The sequence below is a fragment of the Neltuma alba genome, unplaced genomic scaffold (assembly GCF_004799145.2).
Source record: "Neltuma alba isolate B1F8T4 unplaced genomic scaffold, ASM479914v2 tig00011122_pilon, whole genome shotgun sequence".
Lineage (NCBI taxonomy): Eukaryota > Viridiplantae > Streptophyta > Magnoliopsida > Fabales > Fabaceae > Neltuma > Neltuma alba.
The window spans coordinates 238,714-260,228 of NW_021635859.1; the positions used below are offsets into that span (position 1 = coordinate 238,714).

General features: G+C 35.5%; 3 protein-coding genes across 4 annotated transcripts; 1 reads left to right on the forward strand and 2 right to left on the reverse strand.

Moving 5' to 3' along the window:
- Positions 1 to 418: 418 nt before the first annotated feature.
- On the reverse strand, positions 419 to 2,781 carry LOC114761485 (cytochrome b5). 2 transcript variants are annotated; one of them, XM_028950855.1, is made up of 4 exons: positions 2,684 to 2,781; positions 2,344 to 2,444; positions 962 to 1,028; positions 419 to 891 (listed from the first exon to the last, which is right to left on the reverse strand). In XM_028950855.1, the coding sequence occupies exons 2-4, from the start codon at positions 2,428 to 2,430 to the stop codon at positions 641 to 643; spliced, it is 405 nt and encodes a 134-aa protein (XP_028806688.1). In that variant the 5' UTR covers positions 2,431 to 2,444; positions 2,684 to 2,781; the 3' UTR covers positions 419 to 640. The 2 variants fall into 2 exon arrangements, with proteins under 2 accessions (XP_028806688.1, XP_028806689.1); XM_028950856.1 differs by having other exon boundaries at positions 2,694 to 2,771.
- A 4,512-nt stretch (positions 2,782 to 7,293) lies between these two features.
- On the reverse strand, positions 7,294 to 11,065 carry LOC114761481 (metal-nicotianamine transporter YSL3-like). The gene is given in 10 exon segments (XM_028950850.1): positions 7,294 to 8,100; positions 8,102 to 8,415; positions 8,918 to 9,030; positions 9,122 to 9,313; positions 9,417 to 9,551; positions 9,655 to 9,752; positions 9,847 to 10,019; positions 10,097 to 10,295; positions 10,298 to 10,485; positions 10,796 to 11,065. Coding segments are annotated over 10 exon segments (2,055 nt in total). The 5' UTR covers positions 10,821 to 11,065; the 3' UTR covers positions 7,294 to 7,482.
- LOC114761459 (ATPase family AAA domain-containing protein 1-B) lies at positions 10,850 to 20,273 on the forward strand. Its single transcript, XM_028950826.1, has 5 exons — positions 10,850 to 10,987; positions 18,012 to 18,312; positions 18,847 to 19,005; positions 19,168 to 19,463; positions 19,811 to 20,273. The coding sequence occupies exons 1-5, from the start codon at positions 10,850 to 10,852 to the stop codon at positions 20,030 to 20,032; spliced, it is 1,116 nt and encodes a 371-aa protein (XP_028806659.1). The 3' UTR covers positions 20,033 to 20,273.
- Positions 20,274 to 21,515: the final 1,242 nt, after the last annotated feature.

Here is a 21,515-nt window from a genome sequence, read left to right on the forward strand (position 1 = left end):
AAAATAAAAATTGATTAAGCCGAATCAGCGTCTACCGTGATTTTAATGCCCCACTGTCCTACAATTTGGACAATTACCTGCCAAGTGAATGTTAAACTCCTAGCTAAGTTCACTCAAAATTTATAAATTTCATCGTCAAATCTATGTACTACCGTTCTTATGGTTGCCACTTTTACAATATTTTCAATTTTTCATACAATTTTAAAGGTTAAATAGCTCGATTTTAAATTAACAATTTAATTTCAAAAATAAATTTAGAAGACAGTATATGCGTACTTCTGTTTGTATGCTAAGTACTAATAGAATGGGTTTTCACTGATAATATTACTCATTATCTTGACACGTGATCGTTTTTGCTCGAATACTAAATCATGTTTATGTGATAGAAAAAACGCTAGTAGGTTAAATTTGCCAAGAATAAAACGAAGGAAAATGGAAATAACATATTCTCATCATAAACAAGAACAGACTCCTCAGTCATATTGCCACTAATACTGCAGCCAAAATTAAGTTCGCAAATATTGGCTTAATGAACTTTAATCCAGTTTCTGATAAGAACACTAGGAAAAAAACATTAACACTGTCGTGTAAAATGGCTCTATTGAGAATGGAGACACCTACAAGTGGAAGCGATGAAGGACTACTCTTTCTTGGTGTAGTGTCGGACAGCGAAGGCCAAAGCCAATATCAGGAGAGGGACCAGGAACTGCAAAATCTTGATCACAAATTCAGGGGTCTTGTCAGGATTGTAAGGAGCTTGCTTAGGCGGAACATAAACCCGCCTTTGCGGGACAGTGGATACATCAATAGTACCAATGCAGTACTTGTCCATCATTTCTCTAGCAGAATCACTATGTCCTACATCTTCAAAATCATTGGTTGCATCTTTCCCTGTATTGTGCATGGAAAGTTAATTATGGTGAACTAGGTTTATAATCTTCAGGAAATGGAATAAGAATACCTGTAGCGGATAGCAAAACTTCATCTCCTCCAGGATGGTCCTCCATGAAAGGGGTCACATCATACACCTGGTTTAACGGAAGCACTGAAATTATTTAATTGGCAGTAGTCAATGTTATAGCATCATAAAACTGATGTTCCAAACTAGTATAACTAGTATCCCTGGGATGATGGTACGCCTGCCATTCTGCAGAGTTTAGCAAATAAATTATTTAAATCCACCTCCCCAAACTCTGTAGAGACTTGAATGCTCCCCATCCCTCCCAACCAGCCCTGTGGCCCAATGAGTATGGATTCTCTCTTTTCCCCGATTTGGAAATTATATTTCACCAGAGGATAACTTATGCAGAAATTTGGGTTCAACTATCTTCTTAACTTGCATCAGTTGAAAAAAGGATACAAAAAACAACTTACAATAGTGAAGTGACCTTTGGCAAAGTACTATACCCGTTGTACCATATTTCTTGCCAAAAAGGGAATTCATATATGGTTCTTACACCATATTAGGAAATGTTTGGATGGGTTAGTGTAAGGCAGAGATACAGAACAATGAGGTTCTCTAATATCTGCAAGTGCCAATACAAGCGGCTAGCAACGTTGCCAACATACAGAAGGAAGATCCCCCTGTATAACACATTTGCCAAATGCCCTGCTGATTAAGCTTGGAACATAAACATCTCCCACAAAACAGGATGTCATGGGCTGTTATCATGTATTCGACGAATTTTTAGGTTCATACAAATCCTTAATGCATATGTAGAGGCTCCCTTAAAAATGCATGCAGATCATACTACTATCCCTACAGGACTTATCATCGTTGCTGATTCCATTCCACCGAACAGTTTTTGAGGCATTGGGTGGTTCGGTTGATATTTTCATCAGTAAGTGGGATATCCAAATATCAGTATCATTGAATAAGATGCTAGAAACGTTCAAATTACAAAAAGGGAACAAAAAATGTGAAGATCTTGGATTCCCAGGCATCCAAGATGACGACGATAACGTCAATCCCATATACAAAAATATATTACATAATGATGTGAAATGTCAAGCACCAAACGTCTCCTTTAATGTCATACATAATTAGAGCTGGTGCAAAACTAAAAATGCACATGCAGGATGAGTATCTCCTTGAATCAATCAAGTGAACACCATAATATGCAGATATCACGGGATATCAGAGATTTAAATATATTGAGTTTAGCAAGACAGCCAAATCATTATATATATATATGCATAATTCTTGAACTGGAAAACTAACAAAAGCATGCAGACGCATTATGCTGAAGAATTTTTCTTTTCCAACTGATTCCTCCTTTTTCTCAGCATCAGTCAGTGCAATAAAATTAAACATGCACGAGAAAAATCGTACTGGATTCTGACCTTTCCAGATATAACAAGCCAACAATCTTTGATTTGATTGTGCTTCGCCACTTCTTCGAATGAGTGAATTTTTGGATCTGAAGCCATTTTTCAACAGCCACCTACAACAAACCAAAATATACTCAGAATCAAGAAAAAAACGAAGTCAAAACCACAAAAAATCACATGGAGGAAAGGAGGATCTAAAAAATCGGCCGAAATGGAACAACTATCCATCAGGCCAAAAGAGGATTTCAAAAGCTGAACAGCAATTTCTTGTTCTTCCATGCATGAAAGCATAAGAATCCATGAGCCAGAACAACAAAGAATAGGTCGGCAAATTGTTTAACTTGAGATATACCAGAGAGAACCTTTTCTCCTTCGATAGCGTTCCCTTTCTCTCCGTCCTTCGGGTGTCAAAATACTGACAGGCTCACTGGTGAGAGTGGCGATTAAACCGAGGCCTTTATTCACAAAGTGGCCTTCCGGAATAGTCATAAAATGGCCTCACAGTTCATTGAAATTACAGAAGTGGCCACTAGGTAGGTCATTAAATCTAAGGGTAGTTTCGCCACTGAGGATGGTCAAAATATCACGTCAGTTTCACTTTTCATGGTGAGACTTCTGTGAAACTGATCGGAAATCTATTGCCGTTTGAAACAACAGAGGAATCATGGTGAGTGGAGTTAAAGGAATCGGATTATATTTATGTTTAAAATCTTTAATATCGTAATTAAAATTTTTAACACTGCAATTGTTTTACTGCCATGTTCTACATAACTTATTAAAGTTTTTAAATTATAACCTATTGATCAAGTGTATCCTTTTTGCCTTAAAAAATAAAACACACCATTAGTTAATTAGTTAATTAATTAATTTAGTACAAATACTCATACTTGCTTAGGCTTTTCTATGCTTGAAATTATAAATCGAGTGAAAAAATATTAGTTTGACCTATAAAAGCACAAATAGCACAGTTTTGTTCGGACTTGGGAGGGAATGTGGCGGTTGGAATTTATTTTATGGAGTTCTAAATTCTAATTCAACTTCAAAAACAATCCACATGTAAAAGTAAATTGAATTTCCGATGATATTGTTGCCTACAAAATTAAATTACGTATTTTTTTTAATCATCCCAGTAAAAATAAACTCAGAATCTAATGATAAATGCTTTAGTCATCTCATGGAAACGATTACTTTATTGACAAAAAATTTAAATAAAAAATTGTAACAGATGATGATGCACGCTGGATAAATATCATTTTATAAATACAATAACAAGCTTTCCTGGCAATTAAAATGTCCAAATATAGAAATTTTACTGGATGGATTTTCCTCATCGTTGTAGATGATAACCTGATATGAACAGGTTTTACCCATTATTAACGCCTAAAGATCATGAATACAGAAAAGCACAAAACTTAAAGCCTTGGGACTAAATGACTGATCCACGGCTTTCAGAAAACGGTGGGTTCCCCGAAACTTTATCACGCATTTATGAGCCGGCGGGCTCATCTCCGACCTAAACTACTTGCTCCGTCCAAATGCGCGAGGCGCATATGAAAATGAAAGAAAAATAATATATATAGGAGTAAAAATAATCTAAAAAGAAAAAAACTATTTTTGATTAGGTAGTTTGCCAAAAAAAAAATGCAGATAATTTCTAGGGAATGTTCATGAAAATACATGAAAATATCATAAATATCTAAATACTTAATTAACTATTGTTTATGGTTATAACCAAGAATAAAGCAATTTATGTTTTTTAATAAAATTTAAATATAATAACTTATTTTTAAATATATAAAAATTATTTTAAAAATATGGAGCACGAGACAGACTTAAGATGTGAAGACTAGTGGGGTACCACTAGGCTGGACTTATTTAGCCATGGGGCCAAGTGTGAATTGTGGTCCATAATATACAAAATTAGAAAGCATGGTAGTCCATCAAAGATTTTAAAGGGTCCATGAGCTACAGTGACAATGATGGATCGCTATATCATGTCCAATAGACAATTCAAAACCAATTACAATGTCCTCATAAAATTGACTGTTCACGACTTGCTCTCCCTCCAGGCACATCCGATAAAATAAGATTGTTCATGGCTTACTTCTTCCATTTATGCTATAAGTTTGATGCAATCACTCGTGGGTGCGAAGCAAAAAAAAAAATAGCACGATTAATTTAAATGAATTAAAATATATATTTGGTCTTTTAATTTTTGTATAGAGCTTCAATTTTAGTCGATTGATTTTAAAAAGTATACATTTAGTCTTTTAAGCATAAAATTATGTTAAAATGATAATTTTTAGTAACAATCATCATTATTTTGAAAATTAAATTTAATAAGTTAGTATTTGAAAATGTTTTATTAACTTTAAGATCTTAATGTCATCACTTTTTATTAAAAATTTTAGAATTAAATGACGAAAAGTATATTTTTTCAAGCTAATGGGATCAAAATAAAATTCTCTATAAACTTAAAGAATTAAATGTGTACTTTAACCAATAACATAAGAAAGTAAATATTAGATGCTCTAGATATTATCAAATTAATTTTTACTTAGAATCAAATCAAGTTATAAAAAATGATTTACTCCTCCGGTCCTTAATATATGACCTAATTGTTGAGTTAGTTTTGGTCCTAAATATAAGACTCATTTCTCATATTTATCAATTTCTCTAAATTACCCCTATGGATACTCCCTCAATCATAATCAAATAGAGAAACAGACTTGAAGAAGCGTGTGATCAGTGCTCACCAAGCATAAAATCTGAAATACTAGAACATTCTGATTATGCTTTCAATTAATTAATAGAGTACTAATATTTGTTTATGAATATTACTGCGAATTTTAGCGTCTTTTGAGCTGCTTCGTAAGCCACCTGCACTAAAAAAATTGCGACTCATTCTTTCTACATCTAGTTGTTATGACATTTTTTGCTGCCTTGGATTTAATTAAAGAGATATTAAATTGATATTATGATTGGCATTGACATTAATTTATATGTGAAATTTTCGTAAAACATACTACAAGTTTTGTTAAACAAAGTGAAGCTCAACTTTTATTGCATTTTTATGTCTTCCTTTTCTTTTTTTTTTTAAGTCTTTATTCATTAACTGTGCAATCTGACCTTTGGTAAGTTTATTTCGACTAAGAAAAAGTCACCAATCCCCACTCATATTACCTTGCTGCATTTGCACACCTCTCTCTATAAGAATGATGTAAATCATGATCCAATCATACTATCTGAACGATGAAAAATTCAAAGAACAAAAAACCAGACCGGGGATTCAACTAGTCAAGACAGTAGGTCAAGGGTCACTGGTCAGACCAGAAGTCAGATCAGGATCAAACTAGTCATATTAAACTAATATAATTTAATTCATAACATTAAATAAAACAAAATTTATAAATATAATCAGTCGAAAAAAATAAGAAGTTATAAAAGTGTTTAAATGTTTTGATTCAAGGGGAAAAAATTTAAAACTCCTCATATCATCTACACTCCAGTACCTCGCTATTTGGAAAGGGGGGAGAACTTATGCCAAAATTGCTGCAGGATGCTTTTTTTTTTTTTAAATAAATGTGGGCAGAATGCTTTTCCTATGAAAAGGATTACATTAGATGCATTTCTCTCCCATCCTATCTTCCCTCAACTTGACAAAAATGGGACTCCTCTGTTTTTTTTTATTTAATGATCTGTAATAATTAAAGAGATTCTACAAACAAAGATTAGTATATCACTCAAATGTCAAATTCAGATAATTAGATTTCATATCAATATATCACTTACAGCCCGAAGCTTGGAACACAAAAGCAAGATCAAGAAAGGAAAAAACAGAGCACATCGAGTTGAAAAGAAAATAATCCAATGAACCGGACAACACGACCATGGAAGCTAAAAACAAGTAGAGGAGAAGGAAGAAATCTCAAGCTGCGACATGGTTACCACCGTGAAGAAGAAATGCGATGGGGAGTGACGAGCTACTGTTGCAATTTTAAAACTCCTCATATCATCTACACTCTAGTATCTCGCTATCTGGAAAAGGGGAAAAAAAACTTATGCCAAAATTGCCGCAGGATGTTTTTTTAAAATAAATGTGGGCAGGATGCTTTTCTTACGAAAAGAATTACATTAGATGCATTTATCTCCATCCTATCTTCCCTCGACTTGACAAAATGAGGACTTCTCTGTTGTTTTTTTTAAATTTAATGATCTGTAATAATAAAGAGATTCTACAAACAAAGATCAGTATATCACTCAAATATCAAATTCAGATAATCAGATTTCATATCAGTATATCACTCACACCCAAAGCCTGGAACAATAGAAGCAAGATGAAGAAAGGAAAAAAACAGAGCACATTGAGTTGAAAGAAAATAACCCAATGAACCGGACAACACGACCATGGAAGCTGAAAACAAGTAGCAGAGAAGGAAGAATCTCAAGCTGCGACAATGGTTACCACCGTGAAGAAGAAATGTGATGGGGAGTGACGAGCTGCTGCTGCAACCGGTGACTAGCAAATCTGATCGAAGAATCGAGAACGACGACCTGTTGCTTTGACCACGACATCATGCGAAGATCGGCGGCCTCCGACAGCGAAGAAAACAACCGCTACAGTGAGGATTGATTTTGGCTAGGGATTTTTAGTCTGGGGGAGGAACAAAAATGGCGAAGCTGAAGGAAATGGTTGAATGAATAGTGATGGACTAATTTGAGGATCTGGATTTTTGAAGCTATGCGTTTTGCGCCAGACAAAAAAAAAAAAGGACTAGCCAACCAGATTTGCCCAATTCCACACCGATTATACCGGTTCAACTAGTTTTTTTACCGATTTGCTTAGCCTTTAGTCCATTTACTGAACCACACCGGACTGCAAACCAGTACACCGGTTTTCTAGTTGAACTGGTCAGTCCAGTCCCTTCTTTTTTTTTCCTTGATGAAAATTGAGAAGATTCATGGATGTTCGTCTAAAATGTTACTAACCAAAAATCTTTACAAACACCTATGATCTGCATTATTTTGGGCCAAAAACACATCCCTCTTAGATATGGGTTAAGCTATAGGCATAGCATGCAGGGTACAAACCACAGCTACGTGTACAAGGTTTCCAGTGAAACTGGAATTTAATTACTATTACTTCGCTAGTTAGCTGCCTCGAGAAAAGCTCATGCATATCGGAGGACGAACTTTAGCCAGGGCCAAAATCGAAGAAGGCAAAATCCACAACCCATCCCCACAAATCAAACCCGACGCCGCCGCCGGTACCATCAGACTTGCCTCTTTACTGTTCATCTTGTGCCACGCATACACCACTGCACTCCCCACACACATGTCTATCGCAAAGTAACCCCCCACCAGAAACGGCACTGCCATCGCCATCGGAAGCGGCGCCCATCGCCCCACCCTCTTAGGGCTAACATCCCTCACCAAATTGGCCGCCACGGCGAACGCGAAGAACCCGTAACACAGCTCCAAGCAATGGTGTGGCAACGCAGAGAAGCCCTCAACTCCAAGAATCGCCATGTTTCTGTATATAAGAGCATATGGTGCTTTGTATTCACCGTCCGGATTCCCCACGTCAAAGGCCTTGTAAAACAGGAAGAAAGACATAGGAGCCACCACACATCCGATGGATGTGCCTATGGCTTGTGTCAGGAGCATTGATCGAGGAGAAGTGAAGGTAAGGTGTCCGGTTTTGAAGTCGTGCATTAGATCTGATGATATGGAGACCATTGATTTGATGAGGCCGCAGCCGATGAGCCCGCGACGACGCCGTCCGTTTTTTGCCGGACATGGCCGCGAGAATGAAGAGAGCGACCTTGCCGTAGTTGTAGGCCATGTTGATGTCGGTTAAGCCGGCGCCGTAAGCGTTACAGAAGCCGAGAGCAGGGGCGAGGAGATAGGCGACAATTACGAAGTACCACTTCAGCTGAGGGAACATGAGAGGGACGGCGATGGTGGAGATTACAGCGAAGAATAGGTATCCGGCGCAGGCCACCCACATCGGAATGCTTTCTCTCAAGAACACTTCGTTTCGTTTCAGATCATTCCGTGGCTGTGTTCGGTGATTGTCCGAACCTGCTTTGACCAGAAAAAAATTACAAATCAGAATTGGGTTTTTTGAGTGACTAGGAATTTTTTTAAAAAAAATAAACTATCATCAATAAAAGGATATTTACAAAAACCTTAAACAGTAAGAAAGATTGCCCCTCAAATGTAAAAGGGGAATAAATTATGCGCATGTGATTAAAAAATTATGAAAAATTAATTAATTAACTAATTTGAGTAGATTAAAGATATTAGTTAAATTAGTTAATATATTATTTTTTAAAAACACTTTAGTTATCTTCTTTAATTCCCCCTTTTCTTTCATCTCCTATTTGATTATTATTAAGAAATACCAACCGTGTTAATTTGGAAAAAAAAACTAATAAACATGTAAAAATAGTTCATATATATAAGATTAATATTAACTCTGAAATTAATTCCTACATTAAAAATCGAAGAGTATATTTTAATTTTTACGTGATAAGTAATTACACGTTAGCTGTAGAACTAGGAAAAGATTAGATTTACTTACAAACTTGAAGGTTTCTGCTTCTCATTCTGGTATAGATATTTTTAGCATTGAAGTAGAGAATCTTGGCAAAATTGTAAAGACCATCACCGAGTATCAATGAAATTGAAATAAAACCTGTGGCATGCAAATGACAAAAAAAAAAAAAGAGGAATGATGTTAAATGAACTTGATATGGATTATATATCTGATTATATATAATTCAAGACCTTGTATCCGTTTAGACTCTTCATGCTGCTCTCTGATAAACTTGCAGGGTACCATTCCCCTTTGAGTCCCTTGATCAAGGGCCACATAATCCCATACGAAAGCACAGCACCAAGAAGCAACGATAAGTTCACCAGATGAGAACAAATCATTCCTGCTCCAACGTAAGTCATACTGAAATCGAAGTAAAATCTGCATAATTCGAAAAGCTTTAGTCAATACAACGCAGACTCGTTCCAAACACCCACTTATTATAAAATTAGAGCAGAGCAGAAGAAAAGATGGAAGCACACACGAGTTCTTCCAGGCCTGCAATCCAAAAGTAGGAAACTGCACGAATCCGCATGTATCCCCACCAGTATAAAACCACTGAAAGAAAGCCCAGATGAAACTGAACGAAAAGAACTTCATGAAACCTCGAACCTGCTTCCTGCCATAAGTTTTGAAGCCCTTTTAGTAACAGTACAGATTCACACTGATTAGAAGGAGAAAAAGAATAATCAAGTGACAGAAGTTAAAGTACAGAACCATACTTGGCCTCTCCATCTCCTTTAGGAGTATGGAAATTGTTGATAAGAACAGCAGTGGCAGTTCCACTTGGGTATGTTAATTTGTAGTCTATGATCATGATCTGTCACGAGTTACAATATCAGAATCTGCATCGCCCAACACTTTATTTTTCCACATATTGAACGTCATGTTCAAAAAGACAGAAACATAAGCACCTTTCTAAGAGGAACCAGAGCAAAGAGCCCAACAAAGCTGGTGACAAAGAGAAAACCTGTCATCCAACCGAGTCCAGGCTCCTTGGTGCTCCCAGGAGTGTTCCCTTCTGTATCAACCCCTACTTGCTCATACGTCTTCCTATTCAACCCCAATAGGTACGACCCAAAACCACCTATAATATCACTATTAAGCATGTAGACACAGTGCATATTGTTAAAGCAGAGAATTCTAAGAAGTCAAAATCTCTACCTCCTACTGCAATGCTGTAGCATGCAACTGCACAAGTCTGAATTATAGTGTTCTCTTGTCTGGTGAAAGGTGTTGAAACTATCTTGGCCTTCTCGAGAAGCTTGGTCCAACCTCGAATGAAAACAAAGCCTAACAGAGCAGCTGAGACATTGAGGTTTGGGACGAGTCCGGTTGTAAGATTCAGCTTCGTCGCTATCACACACTGTAAATTATTCCAACCACTGAGCTTGCTATAAGTCCTCGTACCGTAATCTGTTTTCTCCATGGAGCTATTCTGGTTAAGTCCTCTGGCTCAGCTCGAACCTCTTGTGCTTCTTCTTCCTTATCGAAGTTCTCAATTTCTCTGGGCCCTTCGTTGTGAATAGTCGCCATTTCAGACATCACATGGTCTGTTCAAAGCGGTTTGATAGATTATTCAGACAAAATTAACTGGGGAAATTGATGGGTCAAGTAAAACTCCATAGCAACAGTAGCTGTTTAATCATCTTAAAGTCTAGGCATTTGTAATTTGATTGGATGAAATGATTAAAAATTGTATAATAAAACAGTTAAATCTAAAAAGACAGCGACAGTGCCGTATTATAAATTGAAATTAAAAACAGAGTAAAAGTAATTACGACGATACCGAAAGGCGAAAGGTTCAGATATTACATAATCCAACGCGAAAAAAGAGATAGATCCTCCATTAAAATATCTTACTAGTATTCGATCCAGAAGATTGCATCCTCCTCGTGAGAAGGGCCTGAGTGTTTTATGGACGCAGTCTTCAGTGTTTGGCTTGAAGATGGAAGGAAGCAGCAACGCCAGAAGCAACGGCGCGAAACGAACGGACTGGTATTGGGCCTGGCGATCCGACCAGATGAGAGGGAATTCGACGAAACCCACAAACGGGTCGATGGATCATACGTCGAATCAAGATGACCGTGGAAACAATCGCCATTAATGGCACATTAAATACTTCACAAAAGGGAAGGGAGGACCGTTGTACTGCAAATGACAACATGGTGGTGTACTACACAGAAACAGAGCCTGAATTATAACGAATTTTAGGATTTTGTACTGCATTGAACCCACTTCCAACTAGGGCTCCACGGATTTGATAATTTGAACACATGTTCGGCTGCGAGTTATTGATTAAAATTTTAAAATGTAGCGCGTTGACTCAAAGAAAAGGAGAGGTGGGTGAGGTTGAAATTTCAAAGTCGTTGGAAAACATTGCAAGGCAAGTGCGTTTGTTCTTACTTCTTTCCTTCCAAGCATTCCAACTTCGATGTGCAACCTCCAATACTCCCTTAATATAAAATTAATTTAATATTCAATTTGATTCTAAATATAATATTTACTTTATATTATCTCTCATATTTACCTATATTTTTAAAGATATATTTATATAATTGTACATATAAAAATTTCATCAAATAATAGTTCTAATATACATAAATAGTAAAAATATTTAAAAAAAAAATCACACCTATTTATTAGAAATAACTAACTTAATTAATTTTCTTAATCTATTCAAATTAGTCATTTAACTTTTATAATAAGAATTAGAGCTAGTTGTATTTTTGTCAACAATCATAATATTATCTTTGTTCTTAATATAAGAACTAGTTGATTAATTTGAGTAGATTAAGAAAATTAGTTAAATTACTGTTTATAATAACAAATTTTTATCTTTTCTAAAATATCTTGCTAACAAAGTGTATTAACTAAAATTATTATTATTACAAGGATTGTCTTAGAAAAAAATAAATAAATATGAAAGATAAAGTAAATGAGATCTATATTTAGAATTAAAATAAAAATCAAACGGGTTCTTGTATTAAGTAGCAGATTTAGTATTAAAAATGAATCTTGGAGTATAAACGGCATTATAGGAAGAAATAATGATGGAGGGACACTTGAAAGGCGGACTATCTAACAATATAAAACTGAAAATCACAAAGCAAATAAGACACAGATGATGAATCGAATGCGATCCGACGGGGGTGTTGGGATACAGGAATTGGGAGGTGGTATAAATTAATCATCGAAGGTCAGTTTATTTTATTGAACTTGATTCATCGTACTTTTTTGGCCAACAATTTGATTCATTGCACATATGTACTTGTGTATTTGACAAATGACACAGAGGAATATAATCAATAATCAATAGTACCTTAGAGCAGTCATTCTAGCACGTTTGATGACAAATTTAAGGTGGATCAGTACAGTCTATTTATTTTTTGAAAAAAAATGATGTTTTTAAAAGAATTCTGATTTAACTAAATAAGTGAAGGAAAAAAGTATTTTAACTAAATAAAAGAATATGCCATCTTTAAATTGGTCGATCTTTCTATCACTACTACAAAAAAGAGTTTTTACGACACTAATTTACAGCAGTTATTAGAAAAAACACTGTAAAAATATGACGGTGGCATTCTCTGTAATTATAAACATGCTTTTAAAGGCGGTTTTTTAAATAACCATCGTAAAAAGTCCATCAAGATTTTAAAATTCATCGTGATAGTTTTTCACTTTCAGAGTCAAAGCTTATAGTCCCTTATTACTGTCTTCACTTGATTTTTTCCCTCCTCCTAGCTTTGTCGGCGTTTATCCTTTGCTTCCATAATCTCCACCACGTTCTTCCATCACTGTCACTGTCGCCATTGCCTCATCCTCTTCATTCTTACTTGTGAGTTTTTCACATCCATTCTTTCTGTGGATTTCATAGTTTTTGAGGTTTGATATAATTATTTCCTTTGGCTAAAAATATGATGTTTAATCTGGGTTTTAAAAAGATCTGATTTTTATCCTATCTGAGTCTTTGATTTTATTTTTATTAAATTTTAGTGACTTCGATCTGGTGGTTGAAGGTGAAGCTAAGTAGCGCTATTACTGTGAGAAAAAATTTACGTTTGCTCCATCAGAATGCTTTTAACTGGTGAGAGATTATTGGTTAATTGATTTTCAGATCTCTTCTTTTGAGACTTTGTTCTTTCGTTCCATCCTGATCAATAGGGTGAAACGTAGACCAAAAAAACTTTTCACAACAGCCGTTATTTATATAACCGCTGTGAAAAATCACATACCATGATGGTTTTTAAACCGATATGAAATCCTCTATATTTACGTTGATGGTATAAACGTTGATATCAAAACCTTCGTAAAACTCATTTTAACTGCCGTTAAATTTTTTTTTTTGGTAGTAGTGTATCCGACTGGAGGAGGAAGTGGTTTCATGGTGAGAAGATACTTTCTATTACTTACTTTGTCTTTTGAGGGTTATTTTTTCAGGCATTTTCGAGTCCAAGTAAAAAAAAAAAAAAAGAACTATAAATTGGTTCATCATTTTCTCCCTGCTTTGCCAAGTACTGTTATTCAGCATCAATCAAACACAGATTCAAGCTGCCTCTAATTTCAGCCTCTTAATCTGCTCTCATGACTGGAATTTGCAGAAGATTATCCAAGGCTCTTTAGGCACTTATATGGCACTAAATTGCTAGTTTCAGACTGTATAGGTTTTTTATCTATGTTTGCTGATGTAAGTTTTAGGTTTTAGGTATTAGGTGCGTTTATCCTTTTGTTTACAATTAATAACCCAAAAAAAAAAACAAAAACTAAATGATGGCAAAAGAAAAAAAGGAGTTCTGATTTGTACGTGAAGAGTGAGAGCTGAGAAAACTGAATACAATTAAATAAGAGAATATTGCAACACGTAAATGGAAATAACTTTTTAAGTATTTTTATGGATAAAAATGAAAAAAAAGTCCTCGAAACATAACTATTTAACCTTTTTTTCTAGCTATTTGTCTGAACAGTTGTTCATTGTACTACATTAGTACATTTTGAGAACTCATTCTCTTCTGATCTTTGCTTTGCGTTTTGAGGACTTTTGTTTTTCCCCCTACTACCCGCCAGTTAGGTATGATTTGGTAAGTCCATACTACCATTTTAATGTCATTTATGACACTTTATCAGATTTTAACTTTGTTATACTTCTAGGACTAACATTTTAAATTAAATTTTGTAAAATTAAAAGCACGGATTTAAAAATATAAACGACTAAGATCAAAATGGACCCAAATTCACGTGCCAAAAATTTTGTTAATCCTATTTTTATTAGTAATGTTTTAAACCGCAATGCTTGCTCCTATTGTGATCGACCTCAGATCCAAGTCGCCTTTTTTCTTCGGCTCCTAATTGATCAGTAATTCTCGATTCAAAATGATAATTTAAGCAGTACATAGGAATCAATGAAAAGCCTGGAGAGAGGGAAGTGGGTGGGTGGAAAGATTAGAGAGCAAACACGTGAAGGAATAATATCGATAGAAAACATAGAATAAAGGCCTTTTTTTTTTGGGGGGGAGGGGGGAGGGCGGTTACTAGTTGCGATCTTGCAGGTATCTCCTTTTTGGTTGGATGGTCATTTGTGTGGTGGCGGATTGGCGTCAGTTATAGAGGGTGAAAGATGGCTCCAAGGGTCACCCCAATAATCATAAGAATATTTTGAAAGGGTTAGCCCTCAATGATCAACCCATGCACTAAAATCTCCAGCGAACCACAAAACGAGGAATACAATTCTGGTTTCAGATAAAGCACAATGCCTGGTGCTGGTGGGACTCTATTCCAACTTTCTTGTCTCTCTTCATTCACAAACTGCTACTTTCTTGTTGTAACATGAAATGACTCTGTTCTTAATTAAACTAACAGCTGGTGAATTAGTAGTGATATTTATAACTTATAAAACACCTTACTGTTTTATTTAATTATCAAATATATAATACATGGAATCAGCCAAAAAACATAATTTCTTTAATCTTAGGAAATTATGAAATGTTTCAGTACTGAAATATTACATACTTTAATCTTAATTTCGATGACCTTAAGTCATTACTGACTTTGAGATGAAGAAAGAGTGCTGTTATAATTTCTTTTTAATGAAATTAGGACCTTTTTTTTTTTTTTTAACGAGGAACAGAGCCTCATTCTTAAAACACAAATTGCGTAAAATCCTCTTAATAAATTACAAGTGGTACTATAATTTTATATTTTATTATTATAATAATCAGCAACTAGCAGCTCCGAATTTTCACTGTCCGGTCTGGTTGATGAGGATTTTTATTTTTTTAATATAAAAGCAATAATGTTTATTGGGGGTCTCTGGCAGCAACAAAAGGATTCGGGTTGCTTAATTAAAAAAAAATTATATCATCGTCAACAAAAGTAAATTCTGATTGTTGGGATAAAAAGAGTCAGAGACACGTCACCAAGCACTATCCTTATAAAAAAAGAGTTTTTTTCCCCTCATTTCTCCCAAAAAAAAAAAAAAAAATGTTCGACTTATCAATGAATTTGGGGGGGAAAAGAGAGTTATTTATGAAATTTTTTTTGTTGTCAACCTTAGTGGATTAAATAATTAATCACGACTGAATGTGCCCCTGCACCTCTAGAAATCGTTGTCAACTTGTCACGACTCAGAAGATGAAAGTGCTCGAAATGACCCTTTCGTTTGAGAGAATCGCATGCTCTTCAATTTTATGGTCCGAAGACAACCGCATTTTGCTTGCCTTTTATGATTAGTTAGGGCGACTTACTGTTTTAAAATAGTGATATAAAAAAACAAACGGTTAATACAAATTTTGATACTTTAAATTTGCTCTCATTTTGGTTTTGGTCCCTCAAGTTATTTTTATTTAAAATATTAGTTTTTATAATTTAATAAAAATTTGAACCATTTTGTTTGTAGAGAGACTAAAACCTATGATTTGAAACTTGAAAAATCTAAATCAAAATGAGAACAAATTTAAGAAACTAAAAATTATATTAACCTAATAAATGTGTCATTGTCTACTCGGTGCATATTCCTTGTGCTTTCTAGATAAAAAGGAAAAAAATTTGGACCCTGCAAAGGAAATGTCACTGCTATGACTGATTGATTATTTTTTTCCATAATATTTTTCAGTTTTTGAGCCACATAATTTCTGAACATCAATGGCGAAGATGGACTTTTGAATGAAAATATAAACGAGATCTTATGACTATGAACCAAGATAGTATATTGCGCATGTTTACCCATTTTCTTGGCATATTCCCTTGTTGACAGCTGTTAATCACAACGAATCCATTTTTTTTTTTGTGGAAAAACTTGAAATAAGCTGGTATTAGTTGACAATTTTTACTCTAACATGGGTATCATCTATTAGCGATAAATAATATTTGAAGCATTGTTAAACACTAAATATGAGTACCTTTTCCACTAGAGAGACTTGACATTGGATCTTAATAACACGAATAGCGAAAATACCTATGAAACCCAAACGCTCGTAAAAAGGACTGGAGTCTAACTTGCATCTGACTGTTCATAGTACGTGGATACTTTCAAGCCACCTGGGGTGGTAAAAGTAGGGTGGGATGTCGATAGTGGTCTAAGATTTAAACCATCTTGACATAAACAATACACAGACACACGCGTGGATACTTTCAGTTGCATTTGGATGCTTATAAAACTTTGTTATGTTGTGATTGTCATGTCCCATGTCTCTGCACCAGTGATTGAAATAGCCTGTGATATGCTGAAGGAGGCTATCAACAATACCAACTATCAGCGCAATACTAATGCAGTAAAAGTAGCGAGGATATTTTTAATCTTGAATTCTATTCTAATTCGTAGGCCGCTTTTTGATCTTGCTCTTGATTTGTAAAACATACATGATGTCTGAGTAGGTTGCTTTTTTTTGTTTATTCTTATGGGCTTTTGTTGGGGGAATAATAACAGTAACACTCTACTGGATCTCTCAAGCAAGGTTCTCACTCAATAAACCTCAGAAGTTAGGAATAAATTCTATTAAGAATGAATAAAGTAAGAATTTCACTCTACACATCCTGAGCAACCAAATCAATGGACAATTTCCAATTAATTCAAATAACATTTTATTTCTCAATGATCATTTTTACATGAGGTGAAACTTAATATTTATAGACAGAAAGATAACTAATGACTCCTAAAAATACTATCATAATCCACAACTCAGATAATGGGAAATAACTACCTAGATAATAGATAAATAAATAAAATTACTAACTCAATCTGCAAATATCATAACCCATTACTCTTAAACTTGAGGATTACTTAAAAAATCAGAAAATAACCTGAATAAAATAGAAAATATCTAAAATAATTTAAATTAAATGAATATTTATTCCTAATATTTCTCTAACCCTCCCAAAACCCGCTATCCTACAATAATCGGTATTCTATCAGCTTTGAGCGATGCTTTTTCCCTTATGATTTCTTTAGATGGTAACGATAAAAATATGATATTTATTCCCTTCCATCTCATGGTCCCTATTCCATACTCTCGCTTTCATATGGTTGATCATAGAAATGTTTTCATGAAAACCCTTGCTGCACTTGTCACCTTTGAGAGCGACTGCCAGTTGCTTTGGTAGTAAAGAATACGCTATTAGTGGCAGTGGATAGTGTATTTGTAGTGTTTCGAAGGTGGTCTTATAGACAGAATTGGTCCTCGGTCTTCACATAGCAGCTTAATGTATCTGGGTGATATATTAGTAGGTGGAACAATGTGCTTGTGTGTAGTTAGCTCTGATTTTGAACAGATATTTGATGACGGCACTGATATTATCTTGTCATTTCCAGACCCCAATAAATTATAGAGAGACCGCCCTCTTCTCTAGCACTTAGTTTTTTACCTATATTGACCAATTTCTATCATAAAAGAAGTTTTTTTTTTTTTAATTATTATTTTTTTTATTTGGGTACGATTGTGTAGAAATAATTTTGAACATAAGTAATTGTTAGTTCTTATTCCATGTTTATACAATAGTAGGGCCTGATTTCTGATGGAAGAGGATTCCCTATATTTTCCGTGAAGAGTCAAATTTATCTAATTTTGTACCCTTTTTTTGTCTACAGGATGTTATTGCTTGTGATGTGATAAATCCTGATGACATGGATGTGGAGTTTGATTCCATTGGAGGGTTGGAAAAGATCAAGCAAGCTTTATTTGAGCTTGTTATACTGCCTCTTAAACGACCAGAGCTGTTTTCTCATGGCAAGCTTCTTGGACCGCAGAAAGGGGTGCTATTGTATGGTCCCCCTGGAACTGGTAAAACTATGCTTGCCAAAGCTATAGCAAAAGAGTCTGGAGCTGTTTTTATTAATGTGAGGATATCAAACCTGATGAGCAAGTGGTTTGGTGATGCTCAAAAACTTGGTAAGTGAGCATTGGGTGGCTGATCCTTGATGAATATTTTGCATTGATAACTAAGCTTGACTTGTGGAACCCCTACTTTCTATCTAAACAGAGATGCAGCCCTGTAATAAAGAAGAGAGAGAAAATTAGACGCATGAGAAAGAAAATATCCTAGCTTTGATGGCACCAGGCACTTGCCCAAATCCTCACTAAAGTTCTGCTTACCTTATTCTCTTTTAGCCTCCGCTTACATAACTTCGGCATAAAAAACTACTTCAAGAAGTCTTTTGTACTTCATTACATGTCCCTCCACCTCACATTCTCCCCTACTCCATTTTCATGCTCGATAGGCTGCTCACTTTTCCAACCTTATCCTCTTTCTGTTGCATGTATTCTTCGAACTGGAGAACTATTATCTTTGATTTTTTTATTAAATTATATTAATAACTATCTTTTGCATTAATGTTTGCTTCATCGCATTTATGTGCTGAATCTTCATTTGAAGTTTGGTTATTTGGTTTGTTTTGTTGTTAATGTTTTTATTTTCTTTTGCAGTGGCAGCTGTGTTTAGCCTGGCCTATAAGCTCCAGCCTGCCATTATATTCATTGATGAAGTTGACAGTTTTCTTGGTCAACGCCGTTCAACCGATCATGAGGCATTATTAAACATGAAAACTGAGTTTATGTCCTTGTGGGACGGATTCACCACAGACCGTGAGTCTCTTGAAGATCTTCATTCAATTATTTTTTTGGGACAAAATATCTAAAACATATGACTAATATTACGTCAGTCTTGTTGCATAGATATACTTACTATTCTCAAGTTATATATGCTTGATTAGGGTTTATAATGTTAATATTCTTTTTTTAAAATAGAAAATGCTCGAGTGATGGTCCTTGCAGCAACTAATCGTCCTTCAGAACTTGATGAAGCCATACTTCGGCGTCTTCCTCAAGCCTTTGAAATTGGAGTTCCGGATCAAAAGGAGAGGGTTGAGATATTAAAGGTTATCTTGAAGGGTGAGAGAATTGAAGACGGCATTGACTTTGATCACATAGCTGGCTTGTGTGAGGGTTATACAGGTTCAGATTTATTTGAACTCTGCAAGAAAGCTGCTTATTTCCCAGTTAGGGACCTACTAGATGAAGAGAGAAAAGGGAAACAGTCTCCTGTGAGTAATCTCATCACTCTCTTCTGACTCTCTTCTTGATTGAGGAGTATCTCTGTTTAGCGAAAGAATGTCATAATTGTTTATGCTTCTGCTTCTCATATAAACTTTTCAAAGCTTTAAATAATCTGTTGGATTTGAACAAATCTTTAGATATTATTTCAACCGGGTTTTCATTCTTTATATAGCATTTTTTTTCACAACAACCTGTTTCCTTTGGTGTTTCTTTGGTGTGTGATGTCAAGAAATAGGAAGAGAATAATGGTCATCATTGCGGCTGTCTCAGAATAAGAAGTGCTGTGTTATTGATCATTGAATATTACTGAGATGCTTTGTCTTTAATGTTTTAGGCACCAAGGCCATTGTCACAGTCGGATTTGGAGAAGGTCCTTGCCACTTCAAGGAAAACGAAGGTTGCTGCAGGCGAATACAGTGGATTAACGCTACATTCGCCAAGATGGACGGGGCACAGGGAGTCAGGTGATTATCAGTTTCAAGATGCAATCAGTGAATTATCTAAGCTCGTGGTTTCTCAAATTATTAACTTCCAATCTGATGCTCAGGATCCTTAATGATCCTGGCCACATTTAGAGCATACAATTGTACTTTCAATTAACATGGCTTAAAGTGAAACAGCTCTGACCTCTTATAGTAATTTATGAGCTCGTCCATGTAAGATTCATGTGTTGTGATCATTTGCGTCCGCCACACTGTAAAATTTTTTACGATCCAATCTTTTTGTAGTGTGTAATTGGATAATCACGTCACACTTCTACAGATTGCCATACCAGTGATGCAGAATATTCTTCGAAATTATTTCCTTAATGTTCTCTCGGGGGCAAAAAAAAAAAAAAGATAACGAGTGAGTGGTGCGACAGAAAATAAATTGTGCATGCTCTGCTAATCTTTTATATCATTCATCTCCAAAACACAAAAGTTTAGCCGCGCCTGGGCTGTTGAGTGGTTTTGTGGGTAGTGGGAGTGGGATTCAAGCAGTCGCTCTGTTCTGATGTTTTTGCTATAATATGAGGTTCAACGGTTAAGATCGTGAGAGTGACAGTAAAATGTCAAACTTCGTAAACCATGTTCAGGGATTTAAGCTGGGGCTACGTAATCTATTTCTTATACTAAATTGATGACAGTAGAAGAGTAAGCTGATGTCTGAATCAGGTTCTGGTTATTACCTACCGTAGGGCGTTATTAACATGAGTCCGATACCATTATGCCACAGTTACTTGAAACCTTTTTTCTGGCCCGACTTCTTTAATAAAGCCAGTCCTTAATCATTCAAGAATTGTGTTTGAGATGGATCTATGATCGATAGAGGAGTAACGGCCATGGAGCTAACAAAAAACTTTTTTTTTAACAGAAAAGGCTTTAAGATAGAAGACATCAGAATTTTCAAGTTGCCAACAGCCATCAATGATTGAGAGGTCAGTGAAATAACTGGCGTTGCAGTGAAGAAGTGGGGATCTGAATTATTGTACGTTCAGGCTTAGTGGGTCTACCAACTCAGCATGATGATTAACGTTACTTCACTTTTGAAAGGTGCAAGCATTTTCCCATCATCTTCGCATTCTTTCATGGAGTGTGAGAGAAGGGACCACAGATTGTAAGTACTCTTTTTCCGGCGGGACCACTCGCGGAGGAGCAAGCCTTTCCCAGTTCCCCCTGCCCTGTCTTTAGCTTGCTTTGGTTGATACTTTTGCATCGTGGTTCCATCATTACCGACCACTGTTATTGGGAAGAGACCCGTGTGAAACAAGACAAGAAAAAGTGAAAGGCTGGGTGAAAACGATCTCATCTAGGATTTCGGATTTATAATGTGACTCATTTTTGTCCAGAGAAGTCCTTGGCCAGGGATCTTGGAGACATAGACGGTTGCAAATGATTGGGACACAGATGGTACATGATACAATCAGCTTGTTTTTTTCCGGAGGTAAATAATGATTTGACGGGAGTTTTTGGCATGGAAAGCATATTGATTTTTTTTTTGATCTGAGAAAAGCATATTGATTTGAACTAAGCTTTAGGTAAACAATGAAGAAGAAGCAT

Bases quoted from the DNA above. Each gene is read 5' to 3' on its own strand.
- LOC114761485 (XM_028950855.1), bottom strand. From the start codon at position 2,430: ATGGCTTCAGATCCAAAAATTCACTCATTCGAAGAAGTGGCGAAGCAC. The intron at 1,029-2,343 runs GTCAGAATCCAG...CCGTTAAACCAG, and splicing joins GGCTTGTTATATCTGGAAAG to GTGTATGATGTGACCCCTTT. The intron at 892-961 runs GTATTCTTATTC...TGCACAATACAG, and splicing joins AGTTTTGCTATCCGCTACAG to GGAAAGATGCAACCAATGAT.
- LOC114761459 (XM_028950826.1), top strand. From the start codon at position 10,850: ATGGACGCAGTCTTCAGTGTTTGGCTTGAAGATGGAAGGAAGCAGCAA. The intron at 18,313-18,846 runs GTAAGTGAGCAT...TTTCTTTTGCAG, and splicing joins TGGTGATGCTCAAAAACTTG to TGGCAGCTGTGTTTAGCCTG. The intron at 19,006-19,167 runs GTGAGTCTCTTG...TTTTTAAAATAG, and splicing joins GGACGGATTCACCACAGACC to AAAATGCTCGAGTGATGGTC.